At 39.6% G+C, this 18,523-nt stretch overlaps 3 protein-coding genes across 5 annotated transcripts in view; all 3 read left to right on the top strand.

Moving 5' to 3' along the window:
- The first annotated feature begins 397 nt into the window (after window positions 1-397).
- On the top strand, window positions 398-2,587 carry LOC108150522. Of its 2 annotated transcripts, XM_017278748.1 has the most exons (3): window positions 398-866; window positions 1,405-1,593; window positions 2,475-2,587. In XM_017278748.1, exon 2 carries the CDS (start codon window positions 1,417-1,419, stop codon window positions 1,549-1,551), a length of 135 nt encoding a protein of 44 aa, XP_017134237.1. In that variant the 5' UTR covers window positions 398-866; window positions 1,405-1,416; the 3' UTR covers window positions 1,552-1,593; window positions 2,475-2,587. The 2 variants fall into 2 exon arrangements, with proteins under 2 accessions (XP_017134237.1, XP_017134238.1); XM_017278749.1 differs by lacking the exon at window positions 398-866 and having other exon boundaries at window positions 1,236-1,593.
- Window positions 2,588-2,720: 133 nt separating this feature from the next.
- On the top strand, window positions 2,721-8,500 carry LOC108150521 (protein bicaudal C). The gene is made up of 9 exons (XM_017278747.2): window positions 2,721-3,027; window positions 3,085-3,134; window positions 3,655-3,724; window positions 3,789-3,868; window positions 3,936-4,262; window positions 4,771-4,896; window positions 4,953-5,334; window positions 6,043-7,212; window positions 7,745-8,500. Exons 1-9 carry the CDS (start codon window positions 2,721-2,723, stop codon window positions 7,990-7,992), a joined length of 2,760 nt encoding a protein of 919 aa, XP_017134236.1. The 3' UTR covers window positions 7,993-8,500.
- Window positions 8,501-9,622: 1,122 nt separating this feature from the next.
- Window positions 9,623-18,523, top strand: part of LOC108150537 — a 33,453-nt gene continuing 24,552 nt past the window's right edge. For both annotated transcript variants that reach the window (XM_017278770.1, XM_017278771.1), the window contains exons 1-2: window positions 9,623-10,315; window positions 16,164-16,250. In XM_017278770.1, the coding sequence (XP_017134259.1) occupies window positions 16,187-16,250 (64 nt within the window). In that variant the 5' untranslated portion in view covers window positions 9,623-10,315; window positions 16,164-16,186. The remainder of the gene's footprint in view (window positions 10,316-16,163; window positions 16,251-18,523) is intronic.

Genomic DNA, 18,523 nt, shown 5'->3' on the forward strand with positions numbered 1-18,523 from the left:
TTCAGATTTAAATACTCGGTCCAGCTTCCTGGTCTAAACATCAGTTGAGACAAGAACATGACAACAAGATTGCTTAAATTTCAAAACACATTCAACAAGCCACCTCAGTGCCTTCTTATTGGAGTCAATTAATAAAGGCGGAAATCTGTGGAACCGTACACAAAAATACATTGATAGTTAGCAAGATGAAAATGACAAGAAAAGTCAAGCCATAGCATTTAAAAACTGTTAAACTTTGAAACATATTTCGTTGTCCAATCTGGACTCTTTACAGAACTAGTTGAATGGTTTTAGGCCACAATTCCCGCTGGTCGCCTTGGAACGTAGAGCTTTTAGATCTGAAGGTCAGTTGGAACAGGGAACTAAAAGCCGAGCTTAGTTTGATAGTCAGCGCGCTTCAATGACGACAACTGCACGGCGCGCTCCACCCATTAATGATATTTAAACTCTAAATAGCTGAAGATAAAATTTAATTAAAATAAAAATAATATTAATATCGAACGCGCGGTGCACGATTTCCTGACAACAATTTAGTTTCGCTTTTCATTCGATTTTCATTACATTTTCCATTTGCGTTTTTCACACACGTGTTATTTTTTTCTGTTACTCGCACTTCGGTAGTGGTTATTTTTTTTGGGTTACATTGAAAAAAGTACATCGACTGCCAGCAGAATCCCCGTTCGAGCCTAAATTTGACCAATTGACGGAAAATTAATTGAGCCCAAAACTAATTAGCAAGCGAATATATTTTTTACGTGAAACGAGCGTGTTATTTGTCAAAATGATTTTACAATTGATTGTGTTTAAGTAAATGAACCAGAGAAATCTATGTGTTTGTGCTACGATCCGAAAAATCCCATATTGCGGTAAGTGGCGTGTTTTTTGGCGGGAATAAAGTCGGTTTCCTTTCGTCTCGTATTTCTCTCCCATTTTTCTGGCGCCAAAATGAATGAAAACGGTTGGCAACATTTTCGACTTAACATGGGAACAGTCACACCGCTGTTAACTGCTTGGAAGCCATGCTGTTAGATTTCTGTTTGTTTTGCGCTCTCTGATCTGGGAATCTCATATTCCGGGAGCGGTTCATTGACCCAGCAACAACAATATTTGGCCGATCTTCTCCTGTCAGCGGCATGCGGAATTCATCCGTTCTACAGTTAGAAATATGGCTGGCTAGTCGAACAGCAGGCAAATCGAACAGCGAAATCGAGAGCCGCGTTCAGTTGCCTTCGAGCCGTACTTAAAAGTGGTAGTCCCCTAGGAATCAGAGAGACATTACTCGCCAACTTTTTATTCTGACACAAGTGCCGATCAACGATTCCCGATCCCCCAACCACGAACCCCGATTAACGACCCGTCGCAATCACACAGCTATATACTGATATATAGATTTACATTGCGCAGATCACACCCTAAATGCCTTTCGTCGAGCGATTTCAACAAATACGTAATTTTGTTATGAACGTCTGCCTCGTCGAGGCCATCCAATTCGTCCAGGACCTTACGCATGCCCTCTGCCTGGATCTCCAGGGCCTGTTCAACCTCAAGTAGAGACCCCGACCCCTGAGTCGCTCCCATCTCGATCTCCCAGCGGTAAGTCACGCCATATTGCTCTTTGGGCGCGCGAAAAGTGAAAGTGCCGGAAAAAATACGGTTCTCTTTCGTCTCCCTTTCTTTTGGGGGCGAGAGAAAGGGGAAAGTGCAAACCTCATGGCAGCAGCACTCCATTTTGAGAGGTTATGTCTAAGGAAGTACTAGAAATATTCGAATTTAAATCAATGCAAAGATTAAACACTTTTAATATCAACATTTGGTTGGTAGCAATATTTTGCATTTAAATTAATAATGTAGTTTTTGGAAAGTTACTTTAAGAAGTTGATTTATTTATTTCAATAATAATACTAACCATTTAGCTACAATTTATCTAGAATAGTAAGTAAATATGCAAATTATTTGAAACGTCTGTTTGGAAACTTCTAGAAAAATGTTTACTGCGGTTAAAGCTCCATATTAAATACTCAAAAAAGTAAAGAACCCAAAATGCTTTTGTCTTCCAACAACAAGAACATACAAATGTCTGCTAAGTAGTGTTATTAAAAATATTACCAAGTCCATATATAACAACTTATTATAATAATATAAAACTTTAATTTAAGATTGTCGTTGTCAAAGAAATTAAAATCACTTTTCAAAATAAATTTAGAATTTATTAAAAGACCTTCTCATTATTTAAAATGCTGAACAGAATAGAAACAATATGATGTAAACTTTACATAATAAAAATATTGCATCAGCATTACGACTACTACAATCATTTGATTTATTGATCACACACAAATATTTTAATATTCTTTTAAGAATTTAACGGTTAAAATTGAAATGAAAGTTATTTAATAATTTTTGAATTATAAAGCACAATGATTGCTGCATTTACTTAGTTTTTCAACTTTGGACATTTCATATTTCATCGCCAGCTCATCTCATCAATCACCCAGATACACAACACTCATTAGCCAACGGCACACGCATCTCTCATCGCTGACCAAAAACGAACCGACATCTAGACGGACATTTTGCTTGGTTTTTAAAACTGAACGACCCTGCGTTACCCACACCTGCCTACATTTGACATATCCTTCAATCCACTCACCAATCCACTGATCCACTGATCCACTGACCCACTGATCCACTCATCCAAACTCCAATCTCCAATCCGCACGATGCTGTCCTGTGCCTCGTTCAACAAACTGATGTATCCCACGGCCGCAGATGTGGCCAAATCGCCGATGGTCGGCTTGGAGGTGGACGGTGGGTCCATGGGCTCCCTGTCCAGTCTTCAGGCCCTTCCCTCCACCACCTCGGCGGGCAGTGGAGCGCCCAGCGAAACCCAGAGCGAGATCTCCTCCGTGGACAGCGATTGGAGTGACATACGCGCCATCGCCATGAAGTTGGGCGTTCAAAACCCAGACGATCTGCACACCGAACGCTTCAAGGTGGATCGGCAGAAGCTGGAGCAGTTGATTAAGGGTATAGCTGGGCCTCTAAATATTTATAGAATTTTGTATTACCTTTTTTTTCTTGTAGCGGACAGCGCCATTGAGGGAATGAATGGAGCCGAGTATTTCTTTCATGACGTAAGTGGAAAAACGATAGTTGCCATAATTTAAAACTAAGTTATTCGTGATGAGAAATGTGTTTTATAACTTTACAACTTATATGGTTATAAAAGGTATGCTTTAGAAACTACTAAATTATTCTAAAAAATTTATCAAAACTCTATAAAGGATGACCAACAAATTTGTTCGAGCCTTTTTCAAGTAATGTCAAACTATTGCTTAATTGCTTTTTTACAACTTAATGGTTTTGTTAAATGCCCCAAATTTTGCAACTGTATATCAATACATAGAATGCCCTGCCTTTTAAGTTTGAAACAAAAAATAATATGTTTTCGATTCACTAGTACTTAAGATATTTACTCCTTGAGCCAAATTTTTAAGTTTATTGATCCATGTCTTTGTTCGGCAATCTGACTATACCACCATAAATTTCAGTGTATAACGCACGTAGTTTTAAGTAGTTGTTAGGACCGTTCGAAAGCTCTGCTGACTTGATATATAAGAAACGCCATATATCCAATAACCATTGTTTTACTAGATCATGAACACGACGGATACGTATGTGAGCTGGCCTTGCAGACTCAAAATTGGTGCCAAGAGCAAGAAGGGTGAGGCTATACTTAGATTGCATTCAATGGAACATAATGTTAATAATACATGTTTTAATTGAAGATCCGCATGTGCGAATTGTGGGCAAGGTGGAGCAAGTGCAGCGGGCCAAGGAGCGCATCCTGAGCAGCCTTGACTCGAGGGTGAGTTTGTGATGCGTACTGATCTAGATCTGATCTACACTAAATTCACACTACATTTTGTGGGCAGGGCACGCGTGTGATCATGAAAATGGACGTCAGCTACACGGATCACTCGTACATCATTGGGCGAGGTGGCAACAACATTAAGCGCATCATGGACGACACCCACACCCACATCCACTTCCCCGACTCGAACCGCTCCAATCCCACGGAGAAATCCAACCAGGTGTCGCTGTGCGGCAGTCTGGAGGGCGTGGAGCGGGCCCGGGCCCTCGTCCGGCTCTCCACCCCCCTCCTCATCTCCTTCGAGATGCCCGTGATGGGACCCAGCAAGCCACAGCCCGACCACGAGACACCCTACATCAAAATGATCGAGACCAAGTTCAATGTGCAGGTGAGATTGGCTTAAATTAAAGTGAAAACCACTTATAAAACTAGAGAAAACTCAAGCTTGATATTTAATCACCTATTTGTTCATACCCAAATTTGTTTTATATGTGACGAAATGGGAAAATATGGTGTCACTGAATTCCCTACAAACTTTAAGCGATTTTCAAAAAGGGTCCAGAATATTTGGGACCCTTCGGATTCAATATGCTGCTTTTTTCGAAATAACATTGCCCGTCCGCTTAACTTTAAATATAAGGATATAGGAATATAATTTTTAGTAAACAAATAATTCTTAATTACTAATTATGTTTGAATAATTAAATTTAATAAATATTAGATAATTGTTACATATTTAAATAGAAATTATTTATAGTATAAATCATTTACATATAAGTTTTGTTATGTTTTGTTGTTATTATGGATGTATCACAAAAGTAACGAGCTTGAAGTTCCTTTTAATGGTTCTTAGCATCGTTTTACAATTTTGCTAATTTAACTTCGAAACCTTTCAGGTCATATTCTCCACACGTCCCAAGCTGCACACCTCTTTGGTTCTGGTCAAAGGATCCGAGAAGGAATCGGCCCAGGTCCGAGATGCCACTCAGCTGCTGATCAACTTCGCCTGCGAGAGCATTGCGGTAGGTTCAAAAAGGATAACCCAAGTTTATGATGCCAAATGTATCACCAATTTCAGAGCCAAATCCTGGTGAATGTCCAGATGGAGATCTCACCGCAGCACCACGAGATCGTGAAGGGCAAGAACAATGTGAACCTGCTGAGCATCATGGAGCGCACTCAGACCAAGATCATATTCCCCGATCTGAGCGACATGAACGTGAAGCCGCTGAAGAAGTCGCAGGTCACGATCAGCGGACGCATCGACGACGTCTACTTGGCGCGACAACAATTGCTTGGCAATTTGCCCGTAGCATTGATATTTGACTTTCCGGACAACCAGAACGATGCCTCCGAGATAATGAGCCTAAACACCAAGTACGGCGTCTACATCACGCTGCGCCAGAAACAACGCCAGAGCACACTGGCCATTGTGGTCAAGGGAGTGGAGAAGTTTATAGGTGAGTTAGCCATTGGTATCCTTTTTAAAATAGATAAACAGATTAAGTTACTACACACTTTGTATAGCTTAGCAATGCCAAAAGAAAATATGAAAGATTTTAAGTTGTTAATAACTCTAGTAAAGTCAGGACAACAAGTTCTGATTTTCGTAATTTAAAACTTTATTATTTTTTTGGTATAATATTTACTAAGTTTGCTAGTATAAGCAATTTTCAAAAAGTATAAATTTTCTAAAACTGAGAGCAAATATGATATACTTTTCAATTTAGGGATTAGTAATTGCGCTCCTGAGAGCAAACAAATACTCTTTGATTTATGCTTGTGGCATTTCTTATTTATCAATTCAATATGGTTTTAATTCTTTTGCTTACAAGTCACATGCAATTTATTGCATTCACCTGGAGCATTTTTAAATGAACATAAATCTAATTCAGGCACAAATATATTGTAGCAATACAAGACGTAAAACAATAAAATCATTTTAAAATAGTTTAAGAAAGATGTCACAGCTTACTTTTAAAGTGTGCATTAGTTGTGGGAATCCAAAAAGAAAATGAAAGATGGAGTTCAATTTTCAGTCTGATTTCATTCTTATCAAAAAAATCAAATTAATATTATAATAAGTAAATTTGTATTAATAGTAATTTATTTATGTATATTTTTTACATTTGCCCATGTTCTAATTCCGAAATTCACATCTTCGTTAGACAAAATCTACGAGGCCCGCCAGGAGATCCTGCGCCTGGCCGCGCCGTTCGTGAAGCCCGAGATCCCCGACTACTACTTCATGCCCAAGGACAAGGAGCTGAACGTGGCCTATCTCACGCAGCTGACGGCCCTGCTGGCGGGCTATGTGGACAGTCCGAAGACTCCGTCTCTGCTGCCGCCCGCCTTGAATGGCCAACTGACGCCCTATGCCAACAACAATCACCTTCTGCTCAACGCCAATGGCCTGGCCACGCCCACCGGGATATGTGCACCCACGCAGAAGTATATGCAGTTGCACAACAGCTTTCAGCAGAGTCAAGGTCGTTCGGTGGTGGGTGGCAGCCAGGTTAGCAGCAACAGTAACTATCTGCAGGTGCCTGGAGCGGTGGTGGCGCCACTGAAGCCGCCGGCTGTCTCACCGCGGAACAGCTGCAGCCAGAACACCAGTGGCTACCAGAGCTTCAGCAGCAGCACCACCTCGCTGGAGCAGTCGTATCCGCCGTATGCCCAGCTGCCGGGAGCCGTGTCCTCCACCTCCTCCACGGTGGGTGGTTCGAATCGGGCACACTACTCGCCGGACTCCACGTACGGCAGTGAGGCAGGTGGTGGCGGCGGCGGAGGAGGCGGTGGTGCGCGACTGGGTCGCCGCCTCAGCGATGGGGTCCTTTTGGGTCTGGGAAACTCCAGCGGCGGAGGAGGATCCGCGGGAGGAGGGGCTCACCTGCTGCCCGGCAGTGCCGAGAGCTACCGCAGTCTGCACTACGACCTTGGAGGCGGTGGCGGATCGTCTAAGCACACCAACCACCGCGCCCTCGACTTCGACATGAAGCGTGCGCTGGGCTACAAGGCCATGGAGCGATCTCCGGTGGCGGGTGAGATGCGCACACCCACGCCCGCCTGGATGGGCATGGGCCTGAGCAGCACCTCGCCCGCTCCCGCCCCCGTCCCGCTGGAAAACGGCGAGAACAGTGGGGGCGGCGGTGGAGGTGGTGTTGGTGGTTGTGGTGGTGCTGGTGGGTGGCGCCTCCCGCCGGGATTGGGCTCCCCGTACGGACTGAGTGCCACCACTGGACTGCTGGACGCCACTCCAGTCAACCGGCGGCTGCAGCTCGCCCAGCACAAGGACATCCAGACTCTGCTCACCAGTTTGGGTCTGGAGCATTACATCAGTGAGTAGATCCCGTCGATTGTGTTCGTTTTTGCCAACTGTGTACTGTGTAAGATGTGATTTATAAAGCTTTTTTATACCTTTTTGACTTTGACTGGAGAGAGTTTTTCATTCCACACACTCAACTTACAGAAATATATCTTACACCATTTTATGGGTCAACTAAATCACCAATAAGTTCTGAATTTGACTATTCAGCCTAAATAGTGCGGTTATTTAGACTACAATTAAAAGGCTTTCCCTTTACTTCTTTCTTGAGTTTAAATTCCAAGAACTAGAAACAAATTCTGAAGTTTTGTAAAATGATTAAGCTAATTTTACTTACTTTTATTTAAAATACGTATTCGTAATGGGAATTTTTCAAAGGTTTATTATTTATTTATATTTTGGATCTTCTGACGGTTTGCAAATGTAGACAAATTTTTCTTAACTTAAAAATTTGTTATCATTTCGTAAATTATTTCAAAAAAATTTTAAAAAATCTTTGGTAGAATCGTGAAGACTGAAGCTGTGTCTCGTGTTTCTCCTTGCAGAAATTTTTGTGCTTAACGAAATCGACCTGGAGGTGTTCACCACGCTGACCGAGGACAACCTGATGGAGCTGGGCATCGCGGCATTTGGAGCTCGCAAGAAGCTGCTGACGGCCATTCACACGCTGCTGGCAAACGAGGCGGTCTGCAGCACAATGCCCAGCAGCAGCTCCTCGCAGAACTCCTCGTCGCCGCGATTCTCCGGCAGTGCGGCCCCCGGCGCTGAGCGCCGACCCTCCAACCAGTGGTGATCCGCCCCTGTCTCTAGGCATCACTACTATCACTTTTTTTTTGCATGCCCATTTATTTGGTAGTCGTATGATAAGGATAATCGGAACGAAAAAAATCTAGAAAAAGATAAGAGAAAGGAGAATAGGTGGCAAACTATCAGCGGCGATGTCTTTCCCGAAAACACAGCCTTGACCTTGACTTATACTCGCATTTGTACTCAAATTCCAAGTAGCAGAGCTGCGCACGGGAAAGTGCCCAGCAGTTTGCCCTTAGGTCGTAGTAGCCTTCGTTTTAAGACCTTAATTTATTTCCAAATTATTTATATTGAAACAGTCTTAAAAAAAATATTGTGAATTATTTATGAAATCTAACTAAACGAAAGCACGTATTGTAAGAAATGAATTTATGTAAATTAACTGAAAAGGAAACAAATAACTTAAAACAGGAAACAACACAATGTATTAAGTGATAAGTAAAACAGTCACGAACAAACATTTGATATGAATAAACTGATGTCTATGAAAAAACAAGAAAGGAAGCTAACTTCGGCAAGCCGAAAATTATTACAAAATATACTATATATGTTTATGTATATGTATTGTTAGTTATAACAAACTATTTGTGTTATATTGTGCATTAGACACAATCGAATTTAAACGGATTTCAGCCTGGCTTTAGCAGTCAGCTAAAAATTGAGGCTAATGTCTTTATTGTCTCCAGTAGTCTGCATAATTTGTATTGCATTTTATTCAGCTTCGGAGTCGTGCCAAGAAAAAACTCCCAAGGCAACAACAAAATCGAATGTGTGTCCTTACACGGAACAGAGTCTAAGGCGCAAAAGGGGCGTGGCTGGGCTAATGAACTGGAAATGTTTTGCTCCAGTTGTCGGTTGTTGCCACCGTGTTGCGGTCATCAGCATAATTGCAAATTTTTACGATTATGACATTTTGGGCGCAAAGTGCTTCAGTCAATGGCAACAACAAATTTCTGCAGTTATCTGAGTCTCAAACAGACGGTCATTTACATCAGTCTATGTTCCACTTAAGTGCCTCAAGTAGGCTTGTGTGGGACTTTTTGGCACGCGATTTGATTTATAATTAAGCTGAATCTAAATCTGGATTTGGAGTCACTGACCAGTCCAAAAGGCGCCTGTTTCGGTCACTGCTGACCATGCGTCAAAGCTGGTCCCATTTCAAGAGTTTCAATAGTTAAATGACCATACATCAAAGCGAAAACTATTTTTTAACATAAATCTTAATACATTCCATATAAGAATTTGTTCAGATATACTGCGTATATTAACCTAAATTAAGTTTCATGAATAAATAAGAAAATAACTGAACAAGCAGTTTCCAAGCAGTAATACTAAGCAGTGGTAGAGGGGAACCATTCAGGGGAAGCAAAGCAGTACAACTGGGGAAACTAAGCAGTTCGAAGGGGAAAGAAGCCGTGCAAGCACTTCTCTCTTAGCAAACCCACCACTAACTTTTCTCTCTCTCCCCTCGCTTTTCCATTCGTGATTTTCCGCAAGAAGAAGAACTTCGGATTTTCCGAACCGACTTCGTGGCCTGTTCGCCAATTGGGAAATCTGTGCACAGGACTCGCATAACGCGAATCCTGCGACTCCTGCTGCAGTTTACATTGCGTTGTCCTTGCGTGAGGACGTGCGTAGATCATCATTTAGTTGTCGGCGCATTACGAACATCGGAGGTTTTAAGGAGCGGAAATAGAAGAAAAAAAAGTTGTAAAAAACGTTAACTGAACTAAAACCGCAGGATTGAACTCTTTGCTTTGGCGTGCGTGTGTGCGATGCAGTTTTTGTGTTTTTGACACAGCATTTACCAAAACAGAAGGCGGAAAATAGGAAAAGGAATCTAGCAAAGGATCTGCCATAGTCCCAAACTGAGTGTGTGTGGGTGAGGCTGTTGCTTCTTCCCCTGTTCCTGTGTTTGTGTGTGTGCGCGCGTGTCAGTGTGTGTTTGTGCAGTCACGTGTTCTAAGGTGATTTTAACGAGTTCCGTGATACGCGAAATGAGATAAGGAACGAGAAAGGAGCAAAAAACGGAGCAGCAAGCGGCTTATACGGACAGAAAAGGAGCAACAACCAAATCCCCGTTCGCCAGGACACACAGGATACTCGCTGGGTGCGCCTTAAAGGATTGGCAGATAAATCATCCGAAAATTGCATAAAATAAAATTGCTTGCCAAATTGTGCGCAGCAAGAACTTAAAAAAAACAAACAAAAATTGTATGCAAATACAAATGATAAATATGGCTAGCGAATAACATTGAAAATATTACAAAAACATTCAGGAAAAAATCACTTTAATAAATATTCTGAAGGTAGGAATGCATTGTACTTTGTTATGGCATTAGTTGACTTTTTAGGATATATTGAAAAAATCTAAATTATTTATAGGCAAAAATTAGAATTTTCAATTCCTTTCCCGTAATAACGAGCAAGAAGCATTTCGACCTAATATTCCGGAAAGACAATTTTCTAACTGAAAATTCAGAAAAACAGGGTTTCAAAAAACTTAAAATATATTTGCTTTGCTGATATATAAACAATTTCTTGGTTTTACTTATACATTTAGTAATTTATTTATGTCCGCATTTGATATACGAAACAACCCAAACACCAACTTAAGACTTTCGGGCTATTCAACAAATCCTATGTGCTTCTGTAATTACATATCGCAATCTTCGACGTTTAATTTTTGATGCACAACTTCGCTGCGCTTGGCAAGCCAATTTCAGATTTCGTAAATTCAGGGGTAACCTTTCACATCGCAGCCAGCGGAAGATAAGCCGGAAGATAGACATGGGGGCGTGGCCTGACTCATCCAAGAGGCAAACAAAACTTGTCAATTGCAAAAGAGCGTGTCTCCGGGACCCCGGGCTCCTCCTTTTCGTAAACATTTGCCATAGTTGCCGGGGAACTAGGCAACAATGTCTTGAGCTGGGCCCTGCTTCTTCAATTTCCCCATTTTTTGTTGATGGAAAATGTCAACTGCCTGGCAGAGTTTTTCTGCCATACTTTCCGGCAACCCACTGACTAGGCAAAAATCGTATTTAGTGGGACAATCAATATCGGATGAGGGGAGGGCAGGCAGGCAGTTGGGCGGCAGTCAAACATTTGTTTGATTGACTGATTGATATGTGAAATGATTTATTGCCACTGGAGGAGCAGGAGTAGGAGGAGGTGGAGGAGGAGGAGGAGAAGGAAAAGTGCAGGAAAGTGTCCACAGGCAGCTGAGTCAAAAAAGTTTCTAAACAGAACGGAAAAGCCTTTAACCAGTCGAGTAGGAACATTTATTTCCCGCTCTATCTCTGTCTTTCTGCATATCCTGCTGGTTTTTCTGTTGGAATTTTCCAGCGCTGTAAAAATCGCTTGGACCAAACTTTTTCGCACGCTTTATGTGAGAATAAAGTAAATAATGAAAGCTATTTAGCACAGCCAAGGGGCGCATTAAGTCGTCGCCAGCCTTTTCGGATTATCCTGCTACCGGCTTTAAAACAACATCAGCACCAAGCCAAACAGAACCACACTGTCAAAAAACAAAAAATAATGCATATAAAACAAGTTTTCAACTTTAAACATTTTTTTTTTAATTTGTGGCTATAGTTTATCAGCTAAATAAAAAGCAATATAGCACACTTTTATGCTTTACAATAGTTCCCAATGAAACGCCTTAGAAATTCATAATTTGAATTAATTATTTTTGAAAATTCTTTGCCATGTTTTAATAAAAGTGTCAACAAATTTATTGACTTAGATAGATGGTGTGAGGTATTCCTTTGGCAGCCCTACTTAATGTATTTTCCTGTGTAATATCAACCGAAGGGGTAAGCTGTGCTCAGCATTTAATGAGCTGTGTCCTCATCTGAGCCTCGGATGACCCGCGGCTCCCGTTCTCCAGTTCGCTGTTCAGCTGGAGAAATTGCAGCCATTTTTTACTGCCACCTGCAACGGTGTCGCATTCTTCTTTTGGCCAGGCATTTCTCTTATAGTCCTGGTCTTTTATTTTCTTCTTTTTTGTTGTTTGGTTTGGTTGCGACTGCTGTGGTTTATGAAAACGAACGCTGCAAGAAGGCAAAACGAAAATTCGGCTAAAAATGCAAAACAAAAGTATAAGCAGGCGTGGGTGTTAATTAGTTTTTGTGCTACTTGAGTGGCTTGAATTTAAGTGTGCGTATTAATTTTCGCCTTTTTGTGTGCACAGATTTATAGGAATATTTGTTTGCCAGTTAACCTAATGATATTTGCTCTCATATGAATACTTGACTTACAAGCTGCTGGCAGAGCTATCGTTTGATTCAATTAGTATGAGAATAACTGAGTTAGTCTTAATTTTTGGCAGGCATTTAATATTTATTGCATAATCGAATTATGCTTATGATGTCATGCTAAACAAGCAAATAACTTATTAATTTATAAGGTTTCTGGGCTTTCTGGGTCTTGAGTTTAATTTTGCGTGTGGTAGAACTGATTTGTCTATTTAGCAAATAACTTTTACGCATTACGGCAACTTGATGAATAATATATTAATGTTTACTTTAAGGTATATGAATATGACTTGCGGTTTTAATATTTAGTTAATTAACACTAGTTGTTCTCAGCATGAAATTGAACTTACTGACCCAATATATCGATTGATTTGAAGATTTTATGTAGTCCAATTTTCTGAAATAGAATTTCAATGCGACTTGAGATGTCCCATCAATTTTAAAGACCAAACGGCAAACGGAAAAGTTTACCAAAACTCCCACTTCTATTTCTTAGCTCTTGTGATATATGGATTGAAAGAGATAGAAACTTGCTAAATTTTCCACCGTTGGTATGCACAACTTTTTATTTGCCAGCATCACAAATCTTTTACCGACTCAAACTTCGCCTCAACTGTTGCGAAAACATGGCGGTACAAAAGACCTGTAGGCGATTGAAAAATATCTGATATGCAAATCCATTGTTGTTATTGGCATGGCCAGTGGTTCTTTGATTTCAAGGATCTGGAGTGGCGCCCTTTTCTGTGCCAGTGTGTGTAATTCAGGGCTTCGTTGCCTACTTCTGGGCGCTAAAGGCGCATCTCAAGTGCAACATTCGCCGAGCCAAGGAAAAGTGCATATCTGTATCTAGCATATTTGTTGTTCGTTTGCGGCTGCGAAAATGTTGTGGCATGTGGAAATTTATTTCATAATCTCTGCAACAAAAATCCCAAAGAGCAACAAAAAAAAAAAAAATGGGGGAAAACTTTTGCATATGAGCGAGCGAATCGGGCTGCGGAACTACGGGTAGCTAAGCATGTAATTTATATCCTTGAATGGCCCCTCTTTGCCCCCCTTCAAAACCCACTTCACTTTCGGGCTTCTCCTGGGTTTTTGGTATCTGCATCTATGCAGTTATTGCCGATGCCCAGGGGCGTGGGCTGAAACTTATAAGGGGTTACTTGGAAGGTCTTTTCTAATGGGTTTACCAAAGTTTGCACAGGAAAATATATCAAAAAGGGCTAGTAGTAGGTCTAATGTATCGTAAATAAATTATATAAAAATTCGAATAAATACATTAAAAAATAAATACATAAATATGGCAGAGAGACCAAATAAAAGCGGTTCTTTGTGTTTGTTCTATGATTTTATAAAAAAAATGTATGGTACATAAATTATAAATAAATATTCCCTAATTAAATGCCATTTGCTGACAGTTGAGATTTCATATGTAAATCTTAATTTTTATTATGCATTTCAAAATTTTCCTAAAAATGAAATGAATACAAATTAGTTTGTAAATTAATGTTGTTTTCTGGTTTTAATTACAAAATACCCGTGTTTCACTCTTAGCTGCCAACTCCGCTCCTGCTCATATTGCAAAATATCCCTTTTTCTGTGGCGGAAGTTTTTGCGAGTTTTCTGGTATTGGGCTGAGCGGTCATAAATTTGTTTCTGCTCCTGTTGTGGTGTCTGGCTTTTCTGCTGCTGCATTGCTATTGCTCCACTTCGGTGCAATTTTATTTGACCACATAAATTGTTTACCAATTTTCACAAGTTCTGTGCAACTCCATTGCCATCGCTGTGTATGTGCGCCTTTGGCCTTTGAAGGATAAAAGCGGTTTAATCGGTCTCTTCCTCTCAGCAAACCTATTTTGATTTAGTTCTCGGTGCCCAGCAATCTATCTTAGTGGGTTAAAAATGTCTATCCTTGCCTTTGTATTGCGGGTTCGTTGTTGTTGTTGTTGTTGTTTTGTAATCGAGCAATCTGTGAAATGCTACAGAATCAACAGCAGCAGATGTCACAGAAATTGGGTAGGATGACTGGATATTTATTGCAATAATAGTTTTGCAAATTGACCAGGAAGAAGAGAGCTGGACAATCTATGGAATAGATGACCCTTCAAGGATTTATAAACTTAATTCTTGATATTAAAAATTCAAAATTGTAACTGCAACTTAGAGAGTTATTTGAGAATGTCTGAGAAATAATAATTGATTTTTGAGCAATGCATTGTTTAAGCAATAAAGCGTTTGTCAAGTAAAACGAACATCACAAATAAAATTGTAAATCTGTATTGCAAATGTTGGCAGAGAAAAATGTAAATAACTGAAAAAATTGTGAGGCAACTTAAATAAATAAAATAATGTCTTACTCTTACCAAAATAAAGCTAACTTACGTTTTTAAGCATTACTTTAAGCTTAACTTTAACTATTTTAAATTTAGTCAAAGAACGCAAAATCCTGTTTACAAGTCCGGAAAATTCGCCAAGTTCATTCGGACTCCAGCTTGCACTGGTTTCCAGCTGTTTGCAAAAGAGGGATTTAAGAATCTGTTTCTTTCACTTCGTTACTTAGATCTGGTCCAGATGCAATTAACAAAAGGAACATGGGTTTAAGGGCAACCGATTTTTATAATATCCTTTTTTTTCGGTTTTCTTGTCTGCAAAAAAAAAAAATGGGGAGTAGAAGTAGAATGTCTGGGAGTGCAGTTTGCGGCTTATCGCATTGGGAACAGACTTGGCCCTTTTGTTTGTCGCACTCCGTCGTTTAAGTTTGTCAATGCATAAATTAAAAAGTTGAAAGTTTTTACCCGATTCTCCGCCTTTGTGGGTTAGTTTTGTGCTGACCTTAATGAAGCCAAAGCAATTAAGCCGAGGGTCTGCAAAGTTAATGGAGTGTACACTGAATGGCCATTTGGTGGAGTCTTTGGGTAATGCGAGCTGCACTGGGAATCCGCATACGAGATGTTCTTGGCCTGGCTTTTTTGGCCCGATGCTGTAATACAATTTGCTGCCATAAAAGATTACAACTTGTTAAAGCTCCTCCCATCGAGTCCTTCGGCTGCTCTTTCAAGTCGACCAGGGGATTATTATAATCCGATTTTCAACTTTAAATGTGCTCCGAAAAAGAAGGGCAAGAATTTATGGAAAAATGTTATGCTCACACAGTCAAGGAAGGAGCATTTGATGTGCAGTTAGGCAACAATGTGTTTTTCGGCCACATCCCCATCCAAATCCCCCCATCCCCATCTCGTTAATGGCAAACTTTTCACTCAGACTTTGGCTATGTGTGTGGGCGAGGAAAATCGCTGCAGTTTTCTTTATAGTTATTACTTTATACAGTTTCCCCTTGTTCTTTGCCGGCTGATTACAAAATTGCTTTCAATACTTTGGGCCAAGTAGTGACTATAAGAAACTCACTTTGCAACACCTGCCTCGAGGGAACCAGTCGGCCCATTTGGGTGCATTGGCCAACGAGAGTTACGTGTTGCAGCCAAAGTTTAACGCATTAAGAACCGATGTTGTTGTCTGCCACAGTTTCGGCATTTTGTGGCTTGGCTGCGTAGGTGTTCTTAAGAATATTTCTGTGGCTTTGCTTAAGTTAGACTTTATAATGTTTATATTTTGAACAAAAAAGCGCGGTGCATTGTTTTCATATTGCTTTAACTTTATCCAACTTAATATATATATGTTATATATACATGTAATATATATATTTTATATAAATAAAGTTAAATTTTAGAAAATAAAATATTTCTTCGGCAAAGCATTTTGCTTTAGTTTCACATCTTATGCTTTAGTGAAAAATAAAGCATATGCTCAAACATTATTCAACAAATGTTAAATAAAAGACTAATAAACGCCTTTTTTCAAATTTCTCGGCGTTTATAAAATTAAACCCTTCTCTTCTTTATTTCAGTACCGAAACAATAAAATTGCAACATGCGGTTTCTACAAACTGTCTATCAAACGGCTTTAACCACCATACTCCTGGCAATCACATTGGGTAAGTAAATTAAATTCCACAAAAAGTAAAATTATAAATTCCATCAATAAATGGAAAATAGCTCGTTAATATTAAACAGTGACATGGTAATTATTAAATTAAAAATTATGCCAATCATTACGGAGCGCTGAATTCAATCACGAATAAAATTAACCAGAGCTAAACAAAATATGAAATTAATAAATTTAATTGATGGGAAACATCGAAATGCAATTATAATTGAGGGAAACTAAGAAACAATATTTGTGTATATTCACATTTGTTGTTTTAATGTTTTTCGCCCTAAGTGTTAATTAGTTTAATTAAATTTGATGTTATTGAATGCAGCTGAACACAAATTTAACACACTTAATGATTGAAAATCATTACAAAAAATTTCGTTAAATCATATTTTATGGCATTAATAACAGGTTAGCCACGAAATAGATAGAATAAATGGGAAAATAAAGCCTCTTAAACCAAACCAATACTCAATTAAACAAGCAACGGAAATAAAATTTACCACACATTTTATTTGCATGAGTAAAAAAATTGACAGGATTATTAAATTCAAATTTAAAGCAACTCTAAAAGTGCTCATAAATTTAATGATGTTAGTAAATCGAGACTTGGTTTACCAACACATAGTTTAAAAATGTAATTTAAAGTGTGACCACATTCGAGTCTCAATTCTTTAAGCTAATAACTCATGCTGTCGGCGTCTTTTGGCATACGAACAAACACACTATATAGGATTATATCTGGCCGCGCTTTACACACACTTCAAATTTTTATTGCCTCGTCTTTGCGGCTTTCGCCGCCGTTGGAGGTCTCATTTTATTTACCATCGCACATAAATTTCGAAAACCGCACGCACAGCCAAACGTACGTACACATAAATATTTCAGCATCTGCTGGGAGGAGGCTTCCAAACTGATTTATTCAATAAATCACACAAGTTGCTGCCACCGCCGCCACTCACCTGGTCTTAACCCTTGGACGTGCGTCGCAGATTCAAGTTTTACCTGCATCTTCGGCCCAGTCAATCGGTTCCAGAGCAGGAGCAGACTGCCAGGACACATGTCAATAGAGGCGGGAATATATCACACAAATGCATTTGCCTTTGCTTTTGCCTTTGCTTTTACCTATTGCCCCCGAGTCGTAGACGCTCTCTATGGGTAAAGCGGGATCTGACAGTTGATTTCTTTCCTATATATTTATATATATATATTATACATCTATAGCCCACTCCATCAACAGAAACTTAAATGACGGCGAATACATCAAACGACATTTAAGCCTTTCGCGTGACTGAAATTTTCGACTCTTTGTCACTCGGAGCGATATGGATTTGGGCCTGTTATCCTTTTCCACAGCTCCGTTCGCCCCAGCTCCTTTTTGGCTCACGACATCTGTAGGTGTATGCCAGGATGAGGACGAGGACGAGGACTCTTGATAAATGCCTCCAACGTGTCTGGCATTTGTTTCGTGTGCCTACCTTTTTCGGGCTTTATTTAGAGTGCGGCCCACTACTACTGTGTAGGCTGTGGATGCTGTGACAAGTGACTGTCGTGCCGAGCTTTCTCTATTTTCCTAAAGGACTACACACAAAATAACATCAGCTTAAAGTTGTAAAAATATATGATTACAATAACGTAAAGCACACAAAAGTGGAAAGTAGTTAGCAAATCTGAATATTTATTTTCCATGATATGATAGTCTTGAGTTAACTAACCCCTTAATAAAACTTTTATTGGCTTGAATCTTAAAGCACATAATATATTATAAAAACCTTGGGTTTTTAATTATACTAAGGCTTTTTAAGCTGTATAAAAAGCAAAAGATAAGTAGGTTAATATTTTATTTTTACGAAAACAAATAAATACTTTTAAAACAGGGACACTCATTGACAAAGTTATCCATAATATTATATTTACTTAAATTTTAAAACAGGGAATCATTTTGATGAAGTTTATTATTTTAATTTTTACGTAAAACAGTAATGCTTGCAAAACAAATATGTAATTTAGTATCTAAAGAAAGTTCTCTGTTTTATAATAAGAATAGTTTGTTAACCGCTAGAGGTTATTGACCAGCATTTTGTTAATTTTAAAGTTGGCTCGAATGCCTTCTTGGAATCTGCCATAAATAAAGCCCCATTGAACCGAGATTCAGTGCGATATGCACACAAGCCTTACATTGAAAGTACAGTCCGCCCACTTGTTTTTCGGGGTAATCGTAATCCTTGGATGGGGCGGGTCGCACTTTAGCGATGCAAAAAGGACGAAGGACAA

The sequence above is a fragment of the Drosophila elegans genome, unplaced genomic scaffold (assembly GCF_018152505.1).
Source record: "Drosophila elegans isolate 14027-0461.03 unplaced genomic scaffold, ASM1815250v1 contig_814, whole genome shotgun sequence".
NCBI lineage: Eukaryota > Metazoa > Arthropoda > Insecta > Diptera > Drosophilidae > Drosophila > Drosophila elegans.

Excerpts from the sequence above, each read along its gene's own strand:
- LOC108150521 (XM_017278747.2), top strand. The coding sequence starts at position 2,721 with ATGCTGTCCTGTGCCTCGTTCAACAAACTGATGTATCCCACGGCCGCA. Across the intron at positions 3,725-3,788 it reads TGGTGCCAAGAGCAAGAAGG|ATCCGCATGTGCGAATTGTG; the intron begins GTGAGGCTATAC and ends TTTTAATTGAAG. Across the intron at positions 4,263-4,770 it reads AGACCAAGTTCAATGTGCAG|GTCATATTCTCCACACGTCC; the intron begins GTGAGATTGGCT and ends GAAACCTTTCAG.
- LOC108150522 (XM_017278748.1), top strand. The coding sequence starts at position 1,417 with ATGCCTTTCGTCGAGCGATTTCAACAAATACGTAATTTTGTTATGAAC.